The sequence below is a fragment of the Eublepharis macularius genome, chromosome 5 (assembly GCF_028583425.1).
Source record: "Eublepharis macularius isolate TG4126 chromosome 5, MPM_Emac_v1.0, whole genome shotgun sequence".
Lineage (NCBI taxonomy): Eukaryota > Metazoa > Chordata > Lepidosauria > Squamata > Eublepharidae > Eublepharis > Eublepharis macularius.
Genome location: NC_072794.1, coordinates 26,999,365 through 27,023,904, shown reverse-complemented (window position 1 = coordinate 27,023,904; position 24,540 = coordinate 26,999,365). Strand labels below are relative to the sequence as shown.

Genomic DNA, 24,540 nt, shown 5'->3' with positions numbered 1-24,540 from the left:
ACACACAAACCAAAAAATGATTCATACCCGTAAGTATTATAATTGGATTTAAAGTAGTTAAATACTGTAGCAAAGCACAGGTATCAAGCTAGTCATACATATGATAGCCAATCTGGAGGGGGAAACGTCCTGTCCCTTTAACTGATGTTTACTGAATGGAGATGGATGGTGAAGCTTTTCATCTCATGGAGGTAAAAAACACCTGGTAAACCAGCATCCTATCAAGCCTCTGTTAAAGAAGCAGGGTGCTTTTTCTCAAAGCTGTTGGCAACTCGAATCATAGAAGAGAGAATAAAATATTTGGAAATTTCAACATCTCTACACACCCAAATTCCATCCTTCAGGATTTTATAAACTGGGTAACTTTCTCAGTGTTTTTCCCCCTTTAGCTGACTCTCAACATTTCTGCTCCTGGAGTATTCTCAGTTGTTACCAGGCCAGATCTTTTAAAGGTGTAGGGTCATATTTTCTACATCCCAGGGAATCCAATAAATATGTTGAAATCTCTACCTTGTCTATTGGGTTGTGTGTTTTCCAGTTTTCCTTACTGGCACAAACTATTCACAAACTATATTTACTATTAAATATAGTTATGTATTTTATAAAAGTAAACTACCCTTAACAGTAGAATCCAATCAACCCAAAGTTGGTCAAACTCTGGGCCTCTGCAACCATCTAGAACCATCTAGAAGTTTCCTTAAAAGAAAGCAGGGAAGATAGACATTGACTTTCTATTGATTCCATAATTTGACTTTTCAATTTTTTGCCACACAGACCTAAAAGAAGCATTCAAAATTTCTTTTCTTTTTCACAACGAAAGTAGCATGAAAGAGACAGCAAGCTATTCTGAATTGAAGACCTACTTTTTGTCAGTATTTTGGAAGCCTGGAAGAGTGTTTTTGAAGTGTTTTGAGAAAAGATTTAAGATCTCTAAGAGTGCCATCTTAAGTCAATTCAAAGGCTTGACAGAAGCAAACCATTTTAATTGCCCTCCTAAAAGGTTGTAAGTAAAAATGCCAGTTGCGCCATATAGGGGAAGACATCCCATAAATGTTCCACTGCCACCAAAATGGATCCATCACACACTGCTACCTATCAAACCTGCAATAGAAGAGGCACACAAAGACACAAGACCTCAGTATCTGGGTAAGATGATGTTGGTGAGCTTCAGGTATTCTGTTTCCAAATCGTTTAGGGCTTTAAAAGTCAAAAACAGAACTCTGAATTGCATTCAGAAACAATCAGCCAGGTCAATTAAATTAAGATTTGTGTTATATGATCCCATTAGTTAGCGCAGCATATTTCAGGCAGCCACAGTTTTGGACTAACTGAAGTCCAAAGGCAAAGAGTGTGTTACAAGTTACAACAGTCTAATCTGGAAATTACTGAAACATGTATAACAGGAATCAAGGCAGACTCTTCCTAAAGCAGTTGCCATATCACCTGAACTGACAAAACACATTCTTAGCTGCCCCTGCCTGGCCATCCAGAAGTAAAATTGAGTGCAGGAATATGCCCAAATTGTGAAACTGAATCTTCAGGTAAAGTACAACCAGGTCAAAAACAGGCTGAATCCCAGCCCCTACATCCAACCACAATGTAAAGGAATATGAAAAATACAGCTCTTCCCCTTTCTGTATTGGTGCCCCTTCCCCCTCATGCTGCTCTAGGGGGGATAGGCACAGGGGATAGCCACTTTCCTAATATCAAAAGGAATGTGTGTGGGTGGGGATAAAACATTTCAAAAAACCCTCTCCAAATCTCCTGTTTCTGTAAGCTCTCAAGGGCTTGAACAGCCCAATTCCCCCATCTCTCCCTGCCTTGATTCTCAATTACACTTCATATGGAATACATCTTCTTGTATGCTCAGTCCTCAAGCCTCCTGAGGAGGTGAGGGGGTGTGTTTTTTATGGTTAATATACAAAGTCTTGTTTTTCTGCCTACTTGGGGAAATCCCTGAGTAGTAAAAACTCCTGATTCCATGGATAGGCCAGTTCCATATGGAGGCCTACCACTTTACTATTAGATACAGCAATAATAATGACGATAACAAAGACTGAGAACAGGCTGAAATGATATTTTATTCTCAATGTTTAGGGTGCTTCCAAATATCATTCTGATCAGATCCCAAACAGAGATCTCAAAAGGAAATATTTCATAGAACAGACCTTTGGACACTTACCATGAAGGGCCCTTCTCCTCTGAGGAAAGGAAGACATCTTGGGTGATTCCCCCTGTCCAATCAGGGAGGGAGGAACTATTTTTCTTCCTCTTCCTGTCTGACGTGTGGGACACCCTCTCTTCAGTTTAGGTGACTCCACAAAGCAGTAACACTGAATATATCATTCAGCAACTATCAATACTGAGAGAAAAAACACCTGTTGCGTTAACATGTACAGTAAATAAAGCATAACCTGGAGGAGGCAGAAGAATGAGGCAGCAGGGTAGAGGAGGATGAAGACCCAGGAAGGGCAAGATGTCCTCCTTTCCTCAGAGGAGAAGGATCCTTCATGGTAAGTGTCGAAAAGTCTATTCCCCCTCTGAGATGGAGGACATCTTGGGTGCTCCCAAAGCAGTTTCCACTTTCTGGGTGGGATATGGTCTTCATCCGAGATCGTGCACTGCAGTACTTTTCTGCAGGTGGTGTACACTGAATCATATAGATTTAATTTGTAGTGTCTCACCAAGGTCGAGATCGACAACCATGTTGCTGCCTTGCAGACTTCTTCTACAGAAGTGTTCTTGTGTAATGCTGCATTGGTAGCAGCGCTCCTCACAGAGTGAGGTGTTATTCCATTAGGAACCTCTACGACGAGAGCTTTGAGAGCTTTGATAGTGTATGTTTTGCTATTGGCACCTACGGCTGCTGAAGGCATTTTCTTCCCCCAAACTGAGGGGAGATATATTGATGAACAGTAAGTCCGACTTTCTGATTTGCACTGTTTGGGGCAGATAGGCCTTGAACTTCCTTCTGATGTCTAGGTTGTGTCAGAGCCTCTCCCTAGTATATTTAGGGTACAGGTAGAAATATAGTAGCCTTATCTCTTGCAACCTATGGAATTTGGAATAGACTTTTGGAAGAAAGGTGGGGACAGTATGAAGTATCACCTTATCATTGTGAAAAGATACAGAGTTCAGGTCTGACTGAGGGAACACTTAGGTCTGAGATTCTTCTGGTAGATGTGACCACAATAAGGGTCTTCATTCTCAGCCTTTTCAGGGGAACTTCCTTGACAAGTTCAAATGGATTTTTGGTCAGGGCTATGTAAAATGTTCAGTGCTTTCCTCCTGCCCCACTGAGTGAGGGCTTGTAAATTCTGACTGTTTTCTGGATGCTAAGAGAGTGTCCGTTACCTCTCCAGAATATCCCTATCTTAGGAAGACTTTCATTTCTGTTTCCACATAGTTAAGAAGAGTGAGTCTAAATGAGAGGGTCAAATCATTTCCTGGTGTAACATGACCAGAGAGGTTGGTAGGATGAGAGGTGGCGATATCACCATCTGTTGGAGTGTGGAAAAGCAGTCTGCAGGGCCACCAAGAGGCAATACTAGCACTTTGCTCCCTGTTCCTTGATCCTTCTCAGGAGTTTGGGTATTACTGGTAAGGGTGATAATGCATAAAGGAGGCCTAATGACCACTGCGTTGTCAGGTCATCTGCTTGTGGGTGGAACAAACCTTGTCATGTACCTTGGTAGTTGATGGTTGTGTTGGGACGCAAACAGGTCCATGAGAGCTGTTGCGAAATGCGATGATATCCATTAGACGAGATCTTTAAGAGACTAGTCCCTTTGTTGAATGGGCTACCTGCTCAGCCAGTCTGCCTGGACTTTGGATATGCCTTTGATGCGTTCAGTTCCAATCGAGGCTAGGTGACCTTCCTCCCAGTTAAGTATCCTTGTTGCCTCCTTGTGCTGCCTTGAGTTCTTGGATCCCCCCTGCTTGTTTACATATGTCTTGTCTGCGACATACAGATTAGGATGTGTGAGTTCACTATCTGATCTCTGAACTGTAACAGGGCCAGACAAATCGCTCACATTTCCAAAACATTGACAGGAAGACGTACCTAACCTGTGATGCTTGCATCTGTAAATATTTGTTGTTCTCAAGGGATCATGAATCTTTTGATCTGAAGTGGTACCTGAATGGGAAGATCTGTCTTCTTCATGATCTGTTGTTAATAAGATCTGAGAAAGGTCTGAAGCGGTCTTGCATGTAGATGACCCCAAAGTATTGCACTGTTGTTGGCCACTAGCAAACCCATCAGTTTGGGTAGTGTTGTGTCATGAGAAGTGATTTTTACTCTGCCAGTCTCTGCCAGATGTTTGGTCTTCCTGACCTTTTCTTTGGTGAGGGATAGACACTCTTTTGATGATCATACCCAGGTGTTCCAGCTTTGTAGGAACTGAATGGTGAACTGAGTGTCGTGGTGAAATTTTTCTTTTGAACTTGATCTGATCAGGAGATCATCTGGTACAAGTGAACATGAATACCTCTCTCTCTGACACAAGATGGGGTTGATCAGGAGCTTTGTGAACACTCTTGACGCGGGGGACAGGCCGAAAGGGATGGCTCAGAACTGCCAATTGATTTTTTTTTCATGCAAAATCTTAGGTATTGTTGATAGGCTGTCAGAATCGGTACATAGAGGTATGTTTCCATGAGATCTGTAGATGTCATGTATTCTTCTGGGTGAATAGGGAGGAACTATGAAAGTTTTAAGTCAACAGAGTTTGAAAGACAAAGGAAAGATTAGAGGAAGAGATGAGGAATAGAAAAGTGAAAGTGAAACTGAAGTCCTAATAAGAAAGTAACAGAGCTAGTCTGCTATTAGACTACTCTCCCTGGAGGCAGGAACAGAACTGAAGAGAGGATGTCCCATATACCAAACAGGAATCGGAAGAAAATTAGTTCCTGCCTCCCTGATTGGACGGTGGGAATCACCCAAGATGTCTTCCGTCTCAGAGGGAGAAGAGGGATTTCCACTCGCAGGGTATTGTAATTCATGATGGGAGTACTGCCTCCCATTTATTTATTTATTTAATTTCATTTATATTCCACCTTTTCCTCCCCAGTAGAGACCCAAGCTGGCTTGCATTGTTCTCTGCTCCTCCATTTTATCCTCACCCTGTGAGGTAAGTTAGGTGTGTAACTGGCCAAAGGTCACCCAACAAGCTTCCACAGCAAAGTGGGGATTCTAACCTGGTTCTCCCAGATCTTGGTCCAGCATTCTTACCCCTACACTACAGTGGCTCACCCATACAAATCCATTTAATCTGTCTGAAACATACACTGACCTTCCATCCCCACCCTGCAAATGCATAAATTGTATGGCGACTAACATTCCTGTTCAGAGTGCTAATTGCCCATAAACCCATTTGAGCAGGATGATTCATATTTGTGGGCTGATTTACACATTACGCAGATTGGGTTGGGGGTTGTCACCTTGTTTAACAGTGGATTCTCCTCATTTTCTGTCTGTGCAGTGCCCAGTTTGGATCAGGACCATGATACCTGTAGAGAAAGTGCTTCATCCCCGAGCACGATCTTCTAGACCTGAAATAATTCAGGGGCATCTCCTGGACTATTTCAGGTTAGGAAAATAAGCATGGGGAAAGGTAATACTGTACATACCGTTTTTAGTTATTTTCCTGACAGATGGCTTCTTGGTATCCATGATAAACTTCAAGACAGCTGTGCCAGTTGAAGCTACTCTTCCAATTTGTTTCTATCTGTTTCAGCTATAATTTGTATATGTATATTAAAAAAGAATTAAATTTAATAAGAATCAAATATTAAAAACTTCTCTCACACTCATAAAGCGACAGCAGACTAATCAGTTTTACAAATTGGGTGATTCATATAAGGAACAGCTCAAAAATCCTGAAGCAAAATAGAACAGAGTTGGGCTCAGAATTCTTCAGCTAACCTAGATCCCAAATTTTACTTGACCCAGACCATTACCCTATGTATTGTTGAATTAGCTGTCTTGTTTTTCTTGCCTTTACCTTAGTTCAATTGGAAGTTCTTTAAGGAACATGTACCCTTCTATTTAACAAGGTTATTAAGCCCATGGAATGAACAGGCTAGTAATCCAGTAAAAGCTATGGAATGCCACAGGATAAACAGCATTTATTGCACTGAGTGTTCTAAATACTTCACAGGCATTGTTTTTATTTACCTGCTCACACTTGTCAGTGTTCTAGCAAGTGAAAATAGACAATAGAGCGACTCAATAAAAGAGGGATTTGTGACTAATATTTGTTGGATTGTGTCCTAAATGTTCAGTTCCCAGAAGTGTCCATTGTTTATTATACAATTGTGCTGAAATGTGTAACTATTTGTTGAAATGTTAACAATACTGCAATATACTGTGTCTTAATCAATACTGCAGATAGGCCAGTATGACTTAGGAAGCCACACATAAATATTAAGATGAGCAAGAACTGTCTTTCACCTGTGATTCAGTATTTCTTGCAAAATGTCTATACCCTTTCCCACTATTCTCAGTCCTTGTTGTGTAACACATGTAGGGAGTAAACTAAGCAGGTATGCTCAGTAGTAAGTCCCATTTTATATAATCAGGAAGACTCTCAGAAAAGTGTTTTAGGATTGTGGCCTTAGGGCACATGAATTCCAAAGGAAATCCTAACTTTTTCAGTGAAGGTTCTAATAAAGACTTAAAAGGAAATTTAAACAGCAGCAAGTAAGCTGCTGTTCTGTTTTTGAAAGCCTGCTTGTCTACTCAAACAGAAGCCACTTCATCTTTGGTTTTGGTTTGCATTACTATTATTATAGGTTTTTAAAATCCTACATGGAAAGGATTCCCTTTTAACCAAAGGAGTACATATTAAAAAAGTTTCCTCTTTAGGGTTTCTAATGCTTAAGAGAACATTTATTAATTTAAAAAATCATTATTTAAGCATGTTTGGGTTTCTATCTTAGATCTGCTAACTTTGAGGGAGGAGTATTAATAATAATTTTTTTTTACATTCTACATCTTAGTTAATATTCACTATTGCTACTATAATTACTACTAATAATAATACAACCAATTTGACACTTTTACCCTACATCTGAGTGAATATTTATTATTAATAACAAATGTATGGGGGCAGGGCTGTCCTACCTTTGTGAGACAATTTAACTGTTTAACATATTTGGGCTTTTTATCCTTCCTCTAAGAAAACATTTTATTTATTTATTTATTTAACTATATTGGGGGGATAACAACATTAACTTTATTCACCACTCTTGAGTGGAGCACTAATCTGTCTAGAAGAATGATATATAAGCACAGTTATAATAATTGTTATTTATAATCCACCTTTCTCACTGAGACTCAAGGCAGATTATACAGTATTGGTATAGTCTATTTCAAGGACATTTCAATAAAAATGTAAAAAACATTTATTTACTGCTGCCTTTCTCACTCAGACCCAAGACAGATTACACAGCGGAAGTGAAATACAATATGATAGGGTATTAATAGTCTGTTAATAATAATAATTAAACTTATTATGTTTCTTACCCTACACATCTGAGTGAATATTTACAATGAATAATAATAAGAACATTTTTTTTTAATCCTACATGTGAGGGAAGATTTATCATTGATAACAATAAAATCTTTTGGCCTCTTTATCCTGGATAGCCTACACACGAGGGATTATTTTATCTGCTGCACGCGTTACTTACTTAGGAATTAATTAATTTTAAGAATCCCCCCAGCTTTTTCCGCTCTCTTCACAGAGAACAGCCAGAAAAGACAGTTCACTAGAGGGAGGGCGGGGCTAGGGTGGGCGGGGGAGCAACGGCCGCCCTGGGAGGACCGGAGGTGGGCGCGAGGAGCCGCTCTGTCCCCTGCCTGGAGCTTTGTGGTTAAGATGGCGGGGGCGGAGGGGGCGAGTCCGTGAGGGCCTGGCCGGAGCGCGGCGGCGGCCAAAGGAGGCAGGGCAGCCCTGTGGGGCGCCGGGTGCGACGCGAGAAGCGGCGTCCGCGGCGGCATGTGAGGAGAAGCAGGAGGCCGGGGGCGCTGGCGGGGGCCCGGGACGGGCGGAGACCGGAGATGGGCCAGCAGGTGGGCCGCGTCGGGGAGCCGGGCGCCGCCGCGCCCCAGCAGCCGCCCCAGCAGCAGCAGCAGCAGCAGCAGCCTCCTTCCCAGCCGAGGGGTCTCCGTGGCAGCAGCGGCGGCGCAGCCAGGCCCGCTGGCCGAAGGCGAGAGGTGGCTGCTCCGCGAGGAGCCGAGAGCGGCTTCAATGTCTTTACCCAGCACGGTAAGCGGGGAGGGGAGGCCGGGGGAAGGCAGGCAGGAAGGAAGGGGGCTGCTTGCAGTGGGCTGCCGCCGACGTTGGAAGCGAATGGGTGTGGCGCAGGAGCAGCAATGGCAGTGGGGAGGGTTCCTCCACACCCTTTTCCAGGGGCGCCACTGAACAAGACACGGGGGGAGGGAGTCGCCACCCCATGCTTCAGAGCATAGCTCTGGCTCTGCTGCGTTGCGCAAAGGTCTCTCTGTTTCCAACAGCCGTGAGGGTGTGAAGGTGATAACGATAGGTGCATGTTTGAAATCCTTTCTTCCAAGGAGCTGGGCGTGATATCCGTGGCCGTCTCCTCCAGTTTGTTCTTCAACAGCCCTGTGAGGTAGCTGTGTTAGTCTGTCTGTAGCAGTAGAAAAGAGCAAGAGCCCAGCAGCACCTATAAGACTAACAAAATTTGTGGTAGGGTATGAGCTTTAGTAAGCCACATCTCACTTTTTCAGATAACCAATATCTGAAGAAGTGAGCTGTGGCTCATGAACGCTCATACCTTACCACAAATTTTGTTAGCCTGTGAGGTAGGTTCGAGAATGTCTGGCCCAAGGCTACACAGAGTTTCGTGGCGGAAGGAGGATTTGGGCTTGGGTCTGTTTGGTGCTAGTTCAGCACTTCCACAGTGTCGTGGCTATGCTTAAGTACATATAGACTTGCCTTTTAGGCAAGTATTCACTCACGCGCACACACCCTTGTGTATGAGCATGGCTAAAGGGCCATGGCCATCATTTTAGGTTTTTCCTTAAGGTTCTCCCACCAAAGAACTTAACAGTGGCATGCAGAGCTTCTCTTCCTCATTTTATCCTTCTAGTCACTTTATGAGGTAAGCCAGGGTGAGAGAACGATTGGCCTACAGTTACTCAGTGTGCTTCCATAGCCTAATTTGAATCTGGGTCTAGCCTGACAGTATGCCTCCTTTATGACATGGGCTCTCCCATCTAATCCAGCATCGCTTCTGGGAGAGAGAGCACAAGCAGAGCATGAAGATTGCAGACCTCATCTTTGACAGTCCTAAGCATCTGACAGTCACAGGTGTACTTTGTCTGGGCTTCCCCAGATAACTGTTGAACGGTCAAACTTTACCTTAAAGCAACCCTCACTGCATGACATTTAAGCTACTACCTACTTAAGTGTCACTAACATGCTTCTGGCCACAGATGGGCTCTGGCTCTTGAAATTGTCGAAGGACTGATTTTTTTTTCTTAGAACATAAAAATGCGACTGCTGGTCTAGAATTCTGACCATGTGTGATTATTCCTTTGGGATCATCTTTATCTATGGCTGCCTGCTGGTTCTTACTTATGGAGTGACTATTTTTAAAGGTGTTGGTGTACTAGAATGCAACAAAGGTGCTTAAAACGTATGGTTTTCTTTGCATTTTAAGTATCTCCAAGGGTAGGCTTCTGACTCTTGTTTTATGTATTCACACATCCATGTATGTGTATGCATATGTTCCTAGTGAGGCATGAAGTAGTGTCTTTGATCACTTTCCTGTTATGCTTCCCTGGCTCTATCACTGTCTGCTGGTGTGCATTGTCTCTGTAATCTCAGTGAGTGGTGCTTTATTGGCATGGTAAAGATTTGTTATTGTTAGTATGCTTAAAGCCCCATTGTAACAGCATATTGGGAAGTGCACTTCTTGCCAGGCTTCCTGAGTGATGCCAGTTCTAGAGCTTGCTAGAGCGCTCTTGTGGCCAATGTCCACATTTATTCCTTTTTGGCATTCTTAAGAGGCATCGTGATGCCAGGTTTGTTTTTCTCAAATTAATGGTTTAATAACCTGCTGGCAGGATTGAAGACAGAAGTAAATGCTGAGTGTATAAGAGAGTGAGTGGCATCTCTTGGTAGAGTGTCAGCATCTCTAGCCTGAGAGGCTTTGAGTAGGTCTGTCAGAAATGCAGTGCTATTTGGAAAAGTTCAGAAAGCTTTGCCAGTCTCTTCTGTCATCATTGTTCTTTTATGATCTTCTGAGAAGTCTTTTAAGTAGAGAGTTGGCAACTCACAACTCAGGAAGGTTACCCACCGTCTCCGAAAGTCAGATACAATTTCTAATTCATCACTATTGGGTGATACACCTTTTTTTATTGAACGTTTTCATGGAATGCCCAACCAAGCACCTATCAGCAATTGGGGGAGGGAGGAAAGGTGTAGGCTGGTCGGAAATACCTGATGAAGGCAAGCTGTGTGTAGTTATCCCTAGGATGGTGATAATGCTGTAGGCAGGTTCTGGCAAACTTCTTAAGTTACCATTGTGGTTTTAAAACCTTCACTTTCAAGAAACCTGTTCCATGTTGTTGTAGGGGACATCCTAAGTGTTTGGAATGCTAGCCAGAGCCCAAAAACTCTGCTGTTTGTTCATGAATTGAAAATATATCCTGGAACATGCTACATTTGATCGTGGCTAAACATTAGAGATCATGAATATTGGTGGGAAAGGCTTAGGGAAGCTTGCTCACCATGACTGATTTTCTCATTGAGGAAACTTTATAAATTTTTAGCAGAATTCCCTCGAACATAATTTTGAAAACTACTGGGATTTGGAAATAGCTGTCAGAGGAATTGAAATACAGTGTAGATACACAGATTATCGAGGACTTTATTAATACTCTCTTATCAAGGTATTTGCTATATTTTGTTGTCATGTATATAAAAAACTTGTCTTCCCAAAGGTAAGTCCTAAATATTTATCAAAAGCTCAACTATCCAGAAGGTTGTGGGAATATAAAAATATTAAACGCAGTTTTGGACAAATTAGACACATCACCTCTTCAGGTTTAATTTGGTGTCCTAAAGTCTGCTTAAACAGATCTTGTTAAACAAGTTCCATTTTTGGGTAGGGCAGAAGGCCGCAGTGTTCATCTGATGAAGAGAACTGTGGTTCTTGAAAGCTTATTCTACAGTAAAGTTGGTTAGTCTTAAAGGTGCTACTGGACTCTTTACTAGTATTCACCAAGAATATGGTGTAGTGGGACTCTTATCTGGAGAACCGGGTTTGATTCCCCACTCCTCCACTTGAAGCCAGCTGGGTGACCTTGGATTAGTCACAGCTTCTAGGAGGTCTCTCAGCCCCACCCACTTTACAGGGTGTTTTTTGTGGGGATAATAACAACATACTTTGTGAACTGCTCCGAGTGGACATTAAGTCGTCCTGAAGGGCGGTATATGAATCTGTTGTTGTTTTTATTTCTCTGCAATCTGCATCTTGCTGTCTGGAATTGGTGTAAAGATGTCATCATTAAGTGGCCTGTGTTAATCTGATTTTGTAGGTTATAAATAATTCTTGTTTAATGGAATATGCACTTAGTTGAGTTTGCTCTTAGCCTACAATGTTACCTTTGTTACCTTTATGTGTACTTGACTGTAACATATCAAACAAATCTCTGGTGTTGCTGGAACATATAGGCCAAGATACCATCTTTAAGTCCTCAACCAAAGTTGAGGGTCTACTTATTATACATGAAGTAAAAGACAGCCTTGGCCTGCTTTGAAGGGGAAACCAGAACATTATTGAAGGCTGGAGGAGAAGTTCTAAAAGAACTTGTCAGTGGTGGAGGTATTTAATAGTTATATTTAATACTTAAATATAAGGAACGGAGCTCCAGAATAATCAGCAAACCCATCCTCCTTGTTCCTCCTAGGAGCCTGCGGTCCTTCTCATATTTGACATTTTTAAGTGTATACCTAGAAACATAAAGAGTGGAAAGTGGGGAGCTATAGTGGGACGGGATCAGCAAAAATCATCTTGAAGTCCTTTGACTAAAGGGCACTTCCACCAGCATAAACTATTCTTAGACTACAGGCCAATATATTTATATCTATAAAAATAAGTTATAATATCACCTCAGGGAAATTCTGGCTGTGCTGGCCCTTCAGCCTGGTCCATGTTGGCTAAAGCGAATGCCCTAGAGGTTAGAACTTTCTTCAGTTGGAACGGAACCTATAGTGATGAATACTGTCCATGCAGTCCTTTTGCATTTAAAGAGTTTTAATCGCGCTAGGCAGGAATCCAAGCTTTGCATGCATTTGGAAAACCAGAAAATCGCACATCCTGGCAAGTGAATTTATTCCTCCCACTTTGCTGTCTTGACCCACTTGCCTTATTTTTGCTGCTCCTCTTCAAGTACCTTTACTTCAAGTATCTTGTTCTCCTCCCAAGAGGATTCTTATTTTAGATTGCAGTACACATGATTCATACACCCACCTTTTCTTTCTAAAATGGAAATGGAACCTTCTGAGGAATGCTTTATCTTTTTTACTTAACGCAGGCAATCAAAGGCAGAAACTTTTTTCATTTCCTGGGCAACCCTGTGATGAGCATACAACTGGAAGGCTCTTTGCAGCAGTGGTAACTCCTACAGTGGAGTTCCAACCCTCTCCTAGGCCACCCTAGAAAAGATTAGTCAACAGAGCCAGACCAGGGCTGTGGATGATGGATGCATCTGAAATTGGGGAGGGGGCAGTCTCTAACTCAGGCTTTTTGAAGTGGATAAGCAGGAAAAAGTGCAGCCTACCAGGTATAGCTCTGTTCTTGACCATGCAAAGGAGGAGGCTGGGTTTATAATTATACTAGGCCTTGTCAGAAGCTTCTTCCTGCCTTCCAGTTGTTCATATTACACATTTTTATTCCCTTCTTCACCTAAAGAGGGCTTTGAGGCTGTGGTGCTGGAAAATGCTATCACGTTATAGGTAGAGATGGTTTGCCATTGCCTGTCTCTGCCTAGCGATCCTGGTCGTCTTTGGAGGTCAGGTCGCCCATCCAATTACTAACCAAAGCTGATCCTGCTTAGCTTCCAAGATCTTAGAAGATCGGGCTTGCCGTCAGGTTAATTAGGCTGTCCCTCCTCTGGAGAAGGGTCCGCGAGTTATAGTTAACAGATCCTAGCCTCAGATGTCAGGGTTCCCAGTTCAAGTCCTAGTGACTCAGAATTTAGAGCTCCCTGCCTTCCAAAGGAATTTCCATTGACATGAGGGCCCGCTACATACACCATAGTATTTATTAGTCATTATATCTACTGTCCTTCTTCTATCATGAAACTCAAGGCAGCATACTTGGAGTTCCCATTTATGTGTTGAACTGTCCTTCTTAGTTTCAGTAAAATTGCTGAATCATATGCTTTCAGAACATACCCTTGGACCTTATCCTCACTTTAACAGCTGGTAACCCTTTGTGCTATTGATAAGCTGCTATTTGGGTGAAAATGCATAACACACTTATACACTGATAAGAGTCTTGTCACAATAAGGTTTCTTCTCAAAACTTGAGTCCTTTTAAAATAGCAAATTGGGGGCAGGGGTGAATTGCTGGACAGTCTCTCTTGCCTGCTTTTCTTAACATGTGGACTTAAGGGTATTGTGCATTTCATAGGCAACTGAGTGCATGCAAGTATTGGAATATATTTTGCCCCAAACAGTCTTGTCTTGGTGCCATTTAGACTTGCCCTCTGTTAAATGTAAGCAATGAACATACATTTTCTATTACTGTCTTGCATGCGTAATAAAGATTCTTGCTGTGAGTGTTGTAGACTGAACACTTATAAATAACTTTGAAGATGAAATGCATGGTAATTGATATAGATTAATAGTTGGTATGTAACCAAAATAATGAGTCTCCAATATGGTTGTTTTTACAGAAGCCCTGAGATTACTTAGTACCCTTCTCCTGTCTGTGAAACTGTGCTATGAAGATCAGCACTCTTTCCTAAAGAATGTAAAAATAGTGTTTGTTCGTGAAATACAGTACAAAATAAAATGGGAGTCCAGTGGCACTTTAGAGACTAACAATTTATTCCAGTGTAGGCTTTCGTGAGTCAGATCTTACTTTATCAGATGCATTAGGTCAATGCATTTATCTTAGCAACAGAAGAGTAGGACGAAGGGAAGAGATGTTAACACAGAGACTAGTGTTTAGTTCTCTTAAACTAATGTGAAGAAAATATTATACAGAACTGTGCATAAACATTTGACTTTCCACAAGAAAGAACATAGTTGGTTATATTCTAACGTAACTGAAGTTCTAGCCACTATTAATCCATTGCTGAGTAAATTTGTTGTCATTGCTTGATTTTAGTTTTCCCTTCAGGTGTATTTTGTCTGCTTTACTTATCTTCCAAGAACCTTACATTATCACACAGTTCCTCCAGTGCCATTCATTAAGCTGCATGAAATATTGTAACAGTTTCCTTTCTTCCTGTTGTAAATGTGACATTTTGCCTTTTGACTTAATGCTTCAGATAGTTAAGATTACACAAAACTCTTCCTGAATACTAGACTATGCGTAGTTTTGTTTTTAAAGGCCAAAGGGAGTTGTTGCTGCCTAGCCTGATCTGTTTTATGAACATGATTCCCAGCCTCATTGTGCCTTGTCATTCAAGGACTGTTTTTTAAAAGGCATGGTAGCTTTACTGCTTCAGGTTATAACTCTAAAGCCCAATATGTCAGCGATTGTAGTGTATTTAACGTTTATAGGAGATATTTTGCTAGATGCTTTTTAACAGTTATGTTGGAGTCAGGAAAGTTACTGTACTAAAACTCACCATCTTTTTCATGACTACTTTTTGAGTTACAACTCTCCTTTTCAGTTTTATATTATGAAATAATGGAGAGTTGTTGACATTTGGTTTAGGAGTCACATATTGTAACTTCTAGTAGTAGGCAATCCAGTTATTACCTTGAGGAATATTAAAATCTTACAGTCTAATTGGTCTATCAGATTACACGTGGTTGTCTTTAGTACTTGTTCTGCAGTATATGAGATCTATATATTTTTGCTCTGCCTTTCTATTCTATAAGGATTTCCCAGGACTGCTTACAAACATAATGAAAAGCAATACATCACAATAGTGAAAAATGATATAATAGAACACAAAGAGATCAGCAGCTTAAAACATGACTCCATATTGAATGAAACAGCTAGCAATCTAGTACAGAAGAAGAACCAGAAACTCAAATGTCAAAAGCCCTCCTGTGTAGAGTAGTTTTTAACTGTCAGCAGAACTTTACAAGCATGATATGTGGAAGGCCTTCTTTGGCGCTGCTATTGAAAAGGCTCTCTCTTGTGGTCATTCCTCATACCTCAGTGAATGGGAACATACAGTGAAGGATATGTGACAGTGACACCAGTGGCCAGGTAGGCTTACATATATTGGACCCAGATTATAAAACACCCTCTGTAGACTGTGGTACACAGAATAGTTTGGATGTCCCTAACTAAAGCAAATGTAGTGGTCACCAGCTACCTAGGAAAGGCTGATACTGACATACCAGCTGGAGAAGGTAAAAAGATGGTCCTGGCTACAGATGCTATGACCACCCAGGAACTGCGCAGTGCATCCAGTTGTATGCTTGAGTTGCAGGCCTAGTTCTCAGAAAAGTGCAGCTTCCTCTAATGAAGGTGATATATCTTTTCCTAGCACCTCTGTCTTTCCAGGATTAAGCTTGTTTGTTGAAACCCATCCAGTACGCTGATTTCAGACACTGGTTTGGCACTTCCACATTATCCCCAGGATTAGATGGAAATGACAGAGAAACTTGGGTGTTACCTGCTTTGTGGATGAAGTCAGGGGATGGGGGACAGGAGGGCCATTTGGCCTGGGCCTCAGATTTAGACTATCAGGGTGGGGACTTAACACATTTTGCAGCTTGTCTCGTTCTTTTTTTTTTATGCCTTATTTTGTTTTCAGGTGTTGCCATTTTTTTATTATGACTAGGGCTCTCAACAGCCCTCCACACAATATTTAATAAGCATTTATAATCTATCCTAGCCAGTTTCTCTGATACCTTTCCTGGATGGTTAAAGCTGTCAGTTGAACATAACAGAAGCAAGCTTTACTCTGTACTCCAAGAATCCTATCCATATCCATGGATAGAACAGACTTCAAACAGCCTATTGCGACTGGACAATACAAGTCTGAAAGACAATACAATTCCTGTTTATAATTAGCGTGACATCCAGTCTGGAATAAATAATTTGCAAATTACTCCATAAAAGTCAGTCACAAATGAGCCATCAAGAGCTCCACCTCATTTTGTCTGCCTAGTTTTAACAGGTCTTCAAAATGATCTGCTGGACATCTTTGCACAGGTGCAGTGGTGGAGAAATATTCTTTTGTAGCCTCCATCTTTGCTATCTGTATGCCTTAAAATGATCTCTAGCTTGTGTCCAATCAGAATCATATTGAGTTTTTTAAAAATACTATTGCACTGACTGTTGCTGCTGCTGTTTCATTGCCCCAAGCTGCTTAGTAAGCCAATGAGATGACAAGCCTATTAAGAGGGGAGAGGTTATCTAGGAGCAATTTTGTCAATTGCCCATGTTGTTTCCCAGTTCCAGAGATCAAACAAGGCTCAGAAAGAAGTGCTGGGCATTCTAATAGGATCCCCCCCCAAGACCTATTAGCCATCTGGTTACTTTAGTCTTCGATTTGGATCATTTCATGGGTTCCTGTCGCTGCAGAGTTCAGTTCTTGTTTGTCAAATCCAATTGACAAAGGAACTGCCAAGAGCTCACCCTCTCCAGATCCTTATCTGATCCAGAACAAAATACTACATCAAGAGAATGTCCAGCTGTGTAAGATTTGATAACAAGAGTTTAGAGAAAGGATACTGCTTCATGAAATCCAGGTGGGGAGATAAGGAGTCACCTTAGACTTCAAGTGTGTAACTTCTCTGTTGTCTAGTGAAGTTTGCCTGGCCTTCATGGTTGTGCAGTGGTTCACTTCACTTTAAGATGCAAACATTGTTATGGGCTGTAGAAGCATTTTCTGTTGGAATAATGGGCAGCCAACTGCATTACAAAGCCCTTGAGGTTTCTTTCGGGCAGCCCTAGTAAACCACAATACAGCTTTATTTGTATCAGCAAAGTCTGCTTTGGAAATTTTCTGGTTTGTGGGTTTTTATGTACACACATGAATACCTGCTCTGTAGGACAGGACCCCTGCAGTTATATTTGTAGCACAATAAATAACTATAATGGTGGGGGTGGCATTTCTAAAAGCCAAACCGGCAAAGATTAATTCAAGCTAGCTTTTGATACTAGTGTCTTCCGAAGATGTGGGAAAGATGGAACCCGCAGTTTCCTCTCTAAGAATAGAGTTGTTTCAGTTGACTGTAGTAAATCTCTTTTGGCTTTTAGCACTGTAACATTATGCCTGACCTGCTCTTTCGAGAAGGATGCGCCATTCTGACAAGGTGATTGTAGAAGTTTTATAATGACAACTTTTTAAAAGACCTCGATGCCCGAATGAACTTGATCTGTAAAATATTTTGCTTACCACATGTAAATGTCATATTTTCGAGTGCTTCATTGATGTTTTAGGGGTACAGTCCACATTAGATCTTTTATCACCTTGTGCTGCAAATATTGAATATCAGATGGAAACTTGTAGCCCATTCTGTATGGGTGGTTTGTCAAGAGGCCAAATTGCAAATGGAAAAACTCAAATGATCTCAAATGCTTTACTTACCATGTATTCTATTAATTTCAGTTCCTCTAACTGAAGTACAATTTTCCTCCTGCAACTTCCTATTTTCGCCCTTAGAGGCCAGCGTCTTGTACCTACAGCTGTGTTTTCAAAGGCTCAGGTTGTTTTCTTGTGGCATTGTGGGATTTTTTTCTGCATTCCAAGCCTCTCCTCCATACTGTCATGCCTGATTGAAGACTTGATGCCGGTGGGCTCCTTATTGTTCCTGTTAAGAGGAGAGAGACATGTTGATGATGATTCTTTAGAATGCCCTAGTCCTCATGAATATTGAGAAGCTGTTTACGGGTGGTAGGCATATACCAAAGGTAACCATTGCACTGGGCTCCAGATAATTCTTTTTTCTCCTTCGTTTGCTATAGAACAAACTTTGTAACTTGCTGGCAGTAGTAAAAGTGACTGGAATATCAGTTCTCTTCTGTTTTCTATTGCTGCTTGAAAAATCTATGAGTGGTAGGCAGTTGTTTGGCTGGCTGATAGTGGCAGCAGGACTCAATAGTGTGAGTTTATCCTATGACAGATAAGGCTATATAAGTGACTCTTGGATTAAATGTCACTTTAGGTTTGAACTTCCAGTGTGACTGCATCATTGTCTTCTTTCATTAGTGCTTGTGTAATCTTGAAGCTGGGACACAACAAAGGCCTGTGTTCATGAATGGCTAGGCTAATTGTTAGAAAGATGATGAAAAAGACTGTTAGATCAGATATGGAGAGCCTTATAATAAGGTTTTGTAAGTGATCTGTGTTGAAGAGTTCTTTTGCTTTGTCACTGGTATGGATCCAGCAATCTCAGAGTTCAGCGTGGCTCTGTGAATATGTAGTTGCATGCTACTTGTGTGCCTTGTGATTCATTTGCTTCCAAGAACATAAGGTTTTGTAAAGCTTTCTTTGTGCCTTTGTAGTTTACAGTTCACTAGCAGAAGTTGGATCAAGATACCAGTAGTGTAGTCTTTTAGCACAATCTGGTTTGAGATTATTTTTTCATTCCACAGAACCCCTTGCATTGCAAAAGTTGGGGAATACTGTAAGGCACACGTATTGAGTGGTGTCCAGATGTACTGGATATCACTGCTGACCCATATTATTTTATATTACTTTATGATCTGCCTTTCTCATTGAGACTCGGGGTGAATTACAAAGTGTAAATCAGTGGAATCAATGGGGATGAAATATCTAATAAGCAGTGTAACAAGACTAAGATTACAGAAGTTTGAAACAAATCATAAAGCAACCGGTACATGTTAAACAATGCAGAATGTGGCACTAAATAAGTGGGAAACTGTAATGGACTGTTATCCACACCTTACTAAAGATCCTACTATCTCAAAAGAAAGATTTATCTTTTACTCGTTGATAGCTTCCAGCAATTAGTAAGGCCTGTCAAACAGGACTGTTCTTGGAACAAGTTCTGCCTATCAGTACATTATTTATTTAGGGTCCTTTTTGCAATGCTTCTTCTCATCAAAGTACATAGACACCTTTCTAGAGTTTATTTCCGTTATTGAAATTACACCCTAGTTTCTTAACAAAGCAAGTTATCAAAATATATGCTTATTAATATAAATCCTACAAAAACAGAACACAGAAAGGCAGTAAGTATTAGGTTTGCTAACGTTTCCTAATTAACTGTTTAAAACAATCTAATTTTCTGTGAAATGCATTACAATGCAAAAATAAAATTCTCACCTATAATCTCATGAGATTTCTTCCAATCAAAACTCTAACATACTATGTGAATTTGCATGTTTTATAGATTATTTTACGCAAATATCTAAGATCTTTTCATGTGATAGCACAAACAAACTATGATTGGTTTGATGCTTCATTAGATAGTCATAATTTCTATTGTATAATCTAATGTGCTTTAATCTATATTATTGCAACAAAACAATGCAGTGAGAACAGGATAATACCTACAGCTGACAGGCAATACATCCTGTGCACAGTGATATCATCTGCTGTTCTGTTCCCTTTGTGAAAAGCATCTTCCTGAATTACTGCGCTATAATATGATCTGAGAATGTTTAGAGAAATTCCCTCCTGAACAATTCTGTTTACATAGTTCATGGAATTGCAGAAACTTGACTTCTGGCGGCAAACCATGCTGCAAAGGCCACAGTGGAGAATGCAAATGTATGGGCAGTTTATCTTGCCTATTCGAAGGTGGTAATGTTGACAAATATGACAAAAAGGTTGAAGGTTGATGGTTCTTTCAATAACAACAACAACACTCAATTTATATACCGCCCTTCAGGATGACTTAACACCCACTCAGAGCGGTTTACAAAGTATTTTCTTCCCTATCTTCTTCAGAGAGGATGTAGCAGGCTGGGATGTAAAGAGGGACATAAGACTGAGGGCAAGTGTTCATTGGAGTCATCATGAAGCAATCACCAATTCAGTAAGAAGTAGAATGAGGTAACATCTTTAAGCTTGGCCTTTGTACAGCATAGTCCTATTTTAAACGAATAAATGCTTAGACTCTACAAGCAGAACAAGTCTGACGTGGAATGTGTTTTCTGAAGCTATGTGCCTTCAGTTTTGGTTATTGCTTGGGAGATCACCTAGGATTCTTATGTATGCCACCTGTTGAAGATATTTTACCTTTTAAATATGTAGATATTGGGTCAGCTATTCAGCTATCTAATGAATTTCTTTTTTGTTATCAGACATTTTTAGAGGTATGGATCCTAAGTGGCTGTTCTATTCACAAAACAGCATTTCCTTTGGTGGGGGAAGGGAGGGTGATTTCTGACGATTTTGTCCCCTCCTGCTGCACACCCCACTTAGCTCAGTTCGTTGTTTCCGGGGCGTGAGTACAATTCCAGGGGGCACAGAAGGTGGGAGAGGGGGAGATGCCTTCCTCTTGTATGACTGTTCATGCTGCAAGCAAGAGTCTGTGAGTGTGTACAGTAAAAGCATATGGGTAGGAGCTGGATTGCAGCAGAAGGTTCCACCCTGAGCTTGCATTCATTGGAATGTATGCATAGAGCGTACGTGTGTGATTAGGATCTCTCCCTTTCCCATGTTTGTGTGGTGATAACTCTGCTCATGTAGACACTTTAAATAAATTCCATTGATCACAACTAGGCCAGGGCAGAGCTTGCCTCATTGATCCCGCTTTCCACCCTGCAACAGATGGAGTTCTGCACCCGCACCAAACAGGCATCCAGGGAATTGGTGACAGACAGAAAGGGGCAGGATCTGTGTCCATCCATGTTGCCCACTCCCTCAAGATTCATTGTTTGGTTAGACTGTTTTGAAAATGGCTCTTTTTCCTGATCTTTTTGTTGATGGACTTGGAGCTTTGTTTTGCCGTAACCTTTTCTAGTTCCGCAGGAGCAGTTTTCTAAAGAGAATGCTAGAGTTGCAGTGAGGGTTAGAAAGTTTTAGAAGCTTTCCTTTGTATGTCCAAAAGAGTGTCATGTCATCTTTCTTACAAGAACGATTTGGTCAGTATTCATGTATGGATTTTACCTTGTGTACTAGTAAATATCCAGCATTATTATTCTGTTTTGTTGCTTTAATATTTTGTTTTTAAAGATGACAAAAGGTCCTTGTGATCAAGAGTAGAACATAGTGCAAAGTGTGGGGTTTGAATCAAGGAGACCTCGACTTATTTCTGTTCAGACGTGAGATTGAGAAGCCATGAAGTTCAGAAGCTTAAACACAGGATTTATAGCAAAGGTAGTCCTTATTTAACCATGAGCTCTTTAGAGGATTCTTACGTCTGAAGGCATTGTTTGAAGGCACATAATGGTGCAGCCTTGTTGAAGTGAGGCAGGGATGGGTCTAGGACAGCAGAAAAATTAAAAATGAGTACCGAGATGGCAGGCTGCCCAAACATCCAGTGCTTATCACATTGAATACTGTGGAAGAAAGGCAGAATGTATGTGTAATAAATATTAATGTTTAATAAAATATAAATGCCTTCAGTTTGTAGATTTCTTAGTAGCCAAGTTCTGCATTTAAAAATGCTTTGTGTTGCATAATCAAGGGTAAGCATTAGGGCTGTGTACACAAACCAGTGTCATTCACACCAGCCAGGCACTGGCTTCAGCCAGTGGGGAAACATCACAGAACAGAACCAAGCAGTACCCAAGCACAAGGCATTCCCTTGCTTCAGTTTGCTTCTGTTGGGCTAAGTTGTAACAGTGTCCCTTGCTTCAGTTTGGTTTGGATGGAATGGATGTGATTCTCTGATGTGATGTTGGTCCTCTTGCTTCACTTTGGTTCTGGGGGTATTCCATTCCCTTGCTTCAGTTGGGCTTTCTCTAGGATGAGCTCAGCTTGCATTTGGGAGTGTGCCTTAGCCATGGCAGTCTTGCCCCAGTGTGTTTCTGCAATGGGAGTTAGCTTTGACTTTTTTCGCATAGGAAGCAATGGAGTGGCAGGTACTTTGTTCAGAGTCCCACAGAATTGGCACCCAGGGTCTAGTCTCCTTGAAACTTGGGGGGCATTAGAAGACAGTCAGGAGAAGGTCCCCTGAAAATCTGATGGATTTTGCATGAAAAATGCCACCTCCAGCCCCTGGCTAGCCCCCCAGATATTTTTCCCCACAGGGAATAATGGAGAGTGAGTGGAGGCATCTTCTTTGGGGCCCATAAAATTGCCCCCTGGGGTCTAATTTTCATGAAACTTGAGGGTTCTTTGGAGGACAGCCAGGAGTTGATTCCAAATTTGGTGAAGCTTGGTAGAAAAATAACCCCCCCCCCCGACCACTGGATACCCCCCCCAGTGATTTTCCCATAGATGGCCAAATTTTTCAAAAATACCCAAACTGAATTAGTGAATCAATTCAGAATACAGGGATTTCTGATTTTTTTCTCAGATTCAGTAAAAGAAATTCTCAGTTTCTCAGATTTTGTGTGTGTGTGTGTGTGTGTGTGTGCATATCCCTATTATATAGTTTCTTGAGTAAAATAATTACTTGGGAAAACTTTAGCCAAATTAATTTGCCTATAATGAGAGGGTTTTGCTTGTAATTGTAATTTAACTGCTGCAACACATTGTAATCATTCTGTTTTTCCACTAGAGGATGCTGCAGCCCTTAATCAGTCTACACATGTGCCAACCATAAAAGCTCTACTAGCGTGTGCGCATGGAAATTGTGGGGGGTCTGTTTCATTAGTGCTGCTTTTCCTCAGCCACAGGTAGTTGGATACTAAGTTTGGAAAAGCGAACACTGTGGATCATGTGCCTTTTCTGTTGTCAGAGGGGGAAACATCCGCCAAGACCTCCAGGGTTTGAATGCTTTTAAAGGCTGCTGTGGAAACGGCCTTTTAACCGCGTTCAGCAGAGAAAGGCTTTTCAGCATCTTTCAAACAATTCTTTCTTTATTATACTGAACAATGTAGTGTTTGGTTAATTTTTCATTTTGGGCAAATTGGTCTGTGCTGTGACTATGCCCTCTCAGCCGCATATTACAAGGCGGTTTCAAGGAACTTGGAATGCAAGTAAAGCACCCACTTGATTCCTCCCTCCCCCCCTTTTTAAAAGAGTTATGTATAGTCTGGGAGATGTTAAGATATTAAGGAATCATATACAAATGACAGCTATGTACTTATATCTGTCTTTCTGTTCTTTGCGTTGCTTATTGTAACTTAAGAAGTATAATTGGAAAACTACAGGGGACACCCACTTACTAATATTTAAGACTTAAAAAAACACACACAGGGACATAGCATTTTCATTTGAAGGCCTTGAAGCCATGTTCAGTACAATTGTCACAATATTTGTATGTGCATCCTGTTTTTCCATGCAATTGCTCCACAAGCACATAATCAGTGGTACTTTGATGTTGATGGCCACACTCCTGGTGATTAAAAATGTTTGAAAATTAAGCAGATGTAGCCTTTTTGGTTCTGGGAATACTTTAAACAGAGTGAACAGAGAACATCTGGTGAAATCTCTAAAATGACAATGTTGCTACAAAGGGCCATGATGATCAGTGGGGCTGGGGTCTCAACACTCTGAACAGATTCTCCATCATCCACCTACTCACCCCACATCATTTTACAAACTAATTAACTGTAATATTAATCTCTGTTGTTTTCTTTAGTTTCGCGAGAATTTCAGTGTGTCCAGCCTTCTGAGCTTAGAGGAGTTCTCTCCTCCGCGAGGTCAAAGTGATTTGAATAGCAACATTGTGTTGTGCTGCTGCCCGGCATTTGACTACTATAAGGACAGGGAGGAATTTTAGCATGATTCCTGTAGCTTTATGATTCCTGTAGCTTGAGCTGTGTTTATGGAGTGAATTAAAGATTACCTGACTCAAGAAAGATAGTTGTAAAAGCAGGGAAAACCTTGGTATGGGCTAACCTGTTTTATATCCTGCCTTTGTAAGGTATGGGGAACTATACAGAGTACTGGTCCATGGGTAACAGACAAGAATTGAGAAGTAGTCATGTGGAAGGTTCTCGGACTTCTGTACACAATAAAGGGGGAAGTGTTGATAGGAGGGGGGGTTCTAAGATGGAATTAACATGGGCTGCCTACTGCTAAAGTGAAAGACCTATACCTAAATTTAAAGCTGAGTAACTATGCAGTTAACTGGTCAGACATTCTTTCTACATAGGTAGAATCTTCAGAATTAGTCAAGCAACCAGATTTTTTTACATTTATATAGGCTGCCTTTCTCACTGAGGCTCAGGGGAGATTTACATAGTATTAGTCAATAGGAACATTAGCTGGGATAGTCAGTAAACAATATGATAGGGTAAGGATAGCTAAAATTTGCAAACTATCAGAAATCCAAT

At 41.1% G+C, this 24,540-nt stretch overlaps 2 protein-coding genes across 2 annotated transcripts in view; one reads left to right on the top strand and one right to left on the bottom strand.

Annotated features, from left to right (window-relative positions):
* The window catches only part of LOC129330301 (centrosome-associated protein 350-like), a 78,609-nt gene extending 72,572 nt beyond the window's left edge, over positions 1-6,037 (bottom strand). Inside the window, 4 exon segments of the mRNA XM_054980336.1 lie at positions 2,183-2,238; positions 2,685-2,806; positions 5,632-5,711; positions 6,006-6,037. Coding sequence (XP_054836311.1) covers positions 2,183-2,238; positions 2,685-2,806; positions 5,632-5,711; positions 6,006-6,037 — 290 coding nt within the window.
* A 1,868-nt stretch (positions 6,038-7,905) lies between these two features.
* The window catches only part of ABL2 (ABL proto-oncogene 2, non-receptor tyrosine kinase), a 57,254-nt gene continuing 40,619 nt past the window's right edge, over positions 7,906-24,540 (top strand). Inside the window, exon 1 of the mRNA XM_054980122.1 lies at positions 7,906-8,273. Within this exon, the coding sequence (XP_054836097.1) occupies positions 8,066-8,273 (208 nt within the window). The 5' untranslated portion in view covers positions 7,906-8,065. The remainder of the gene's footprint in view (positions 8,274-24,540) is intronic.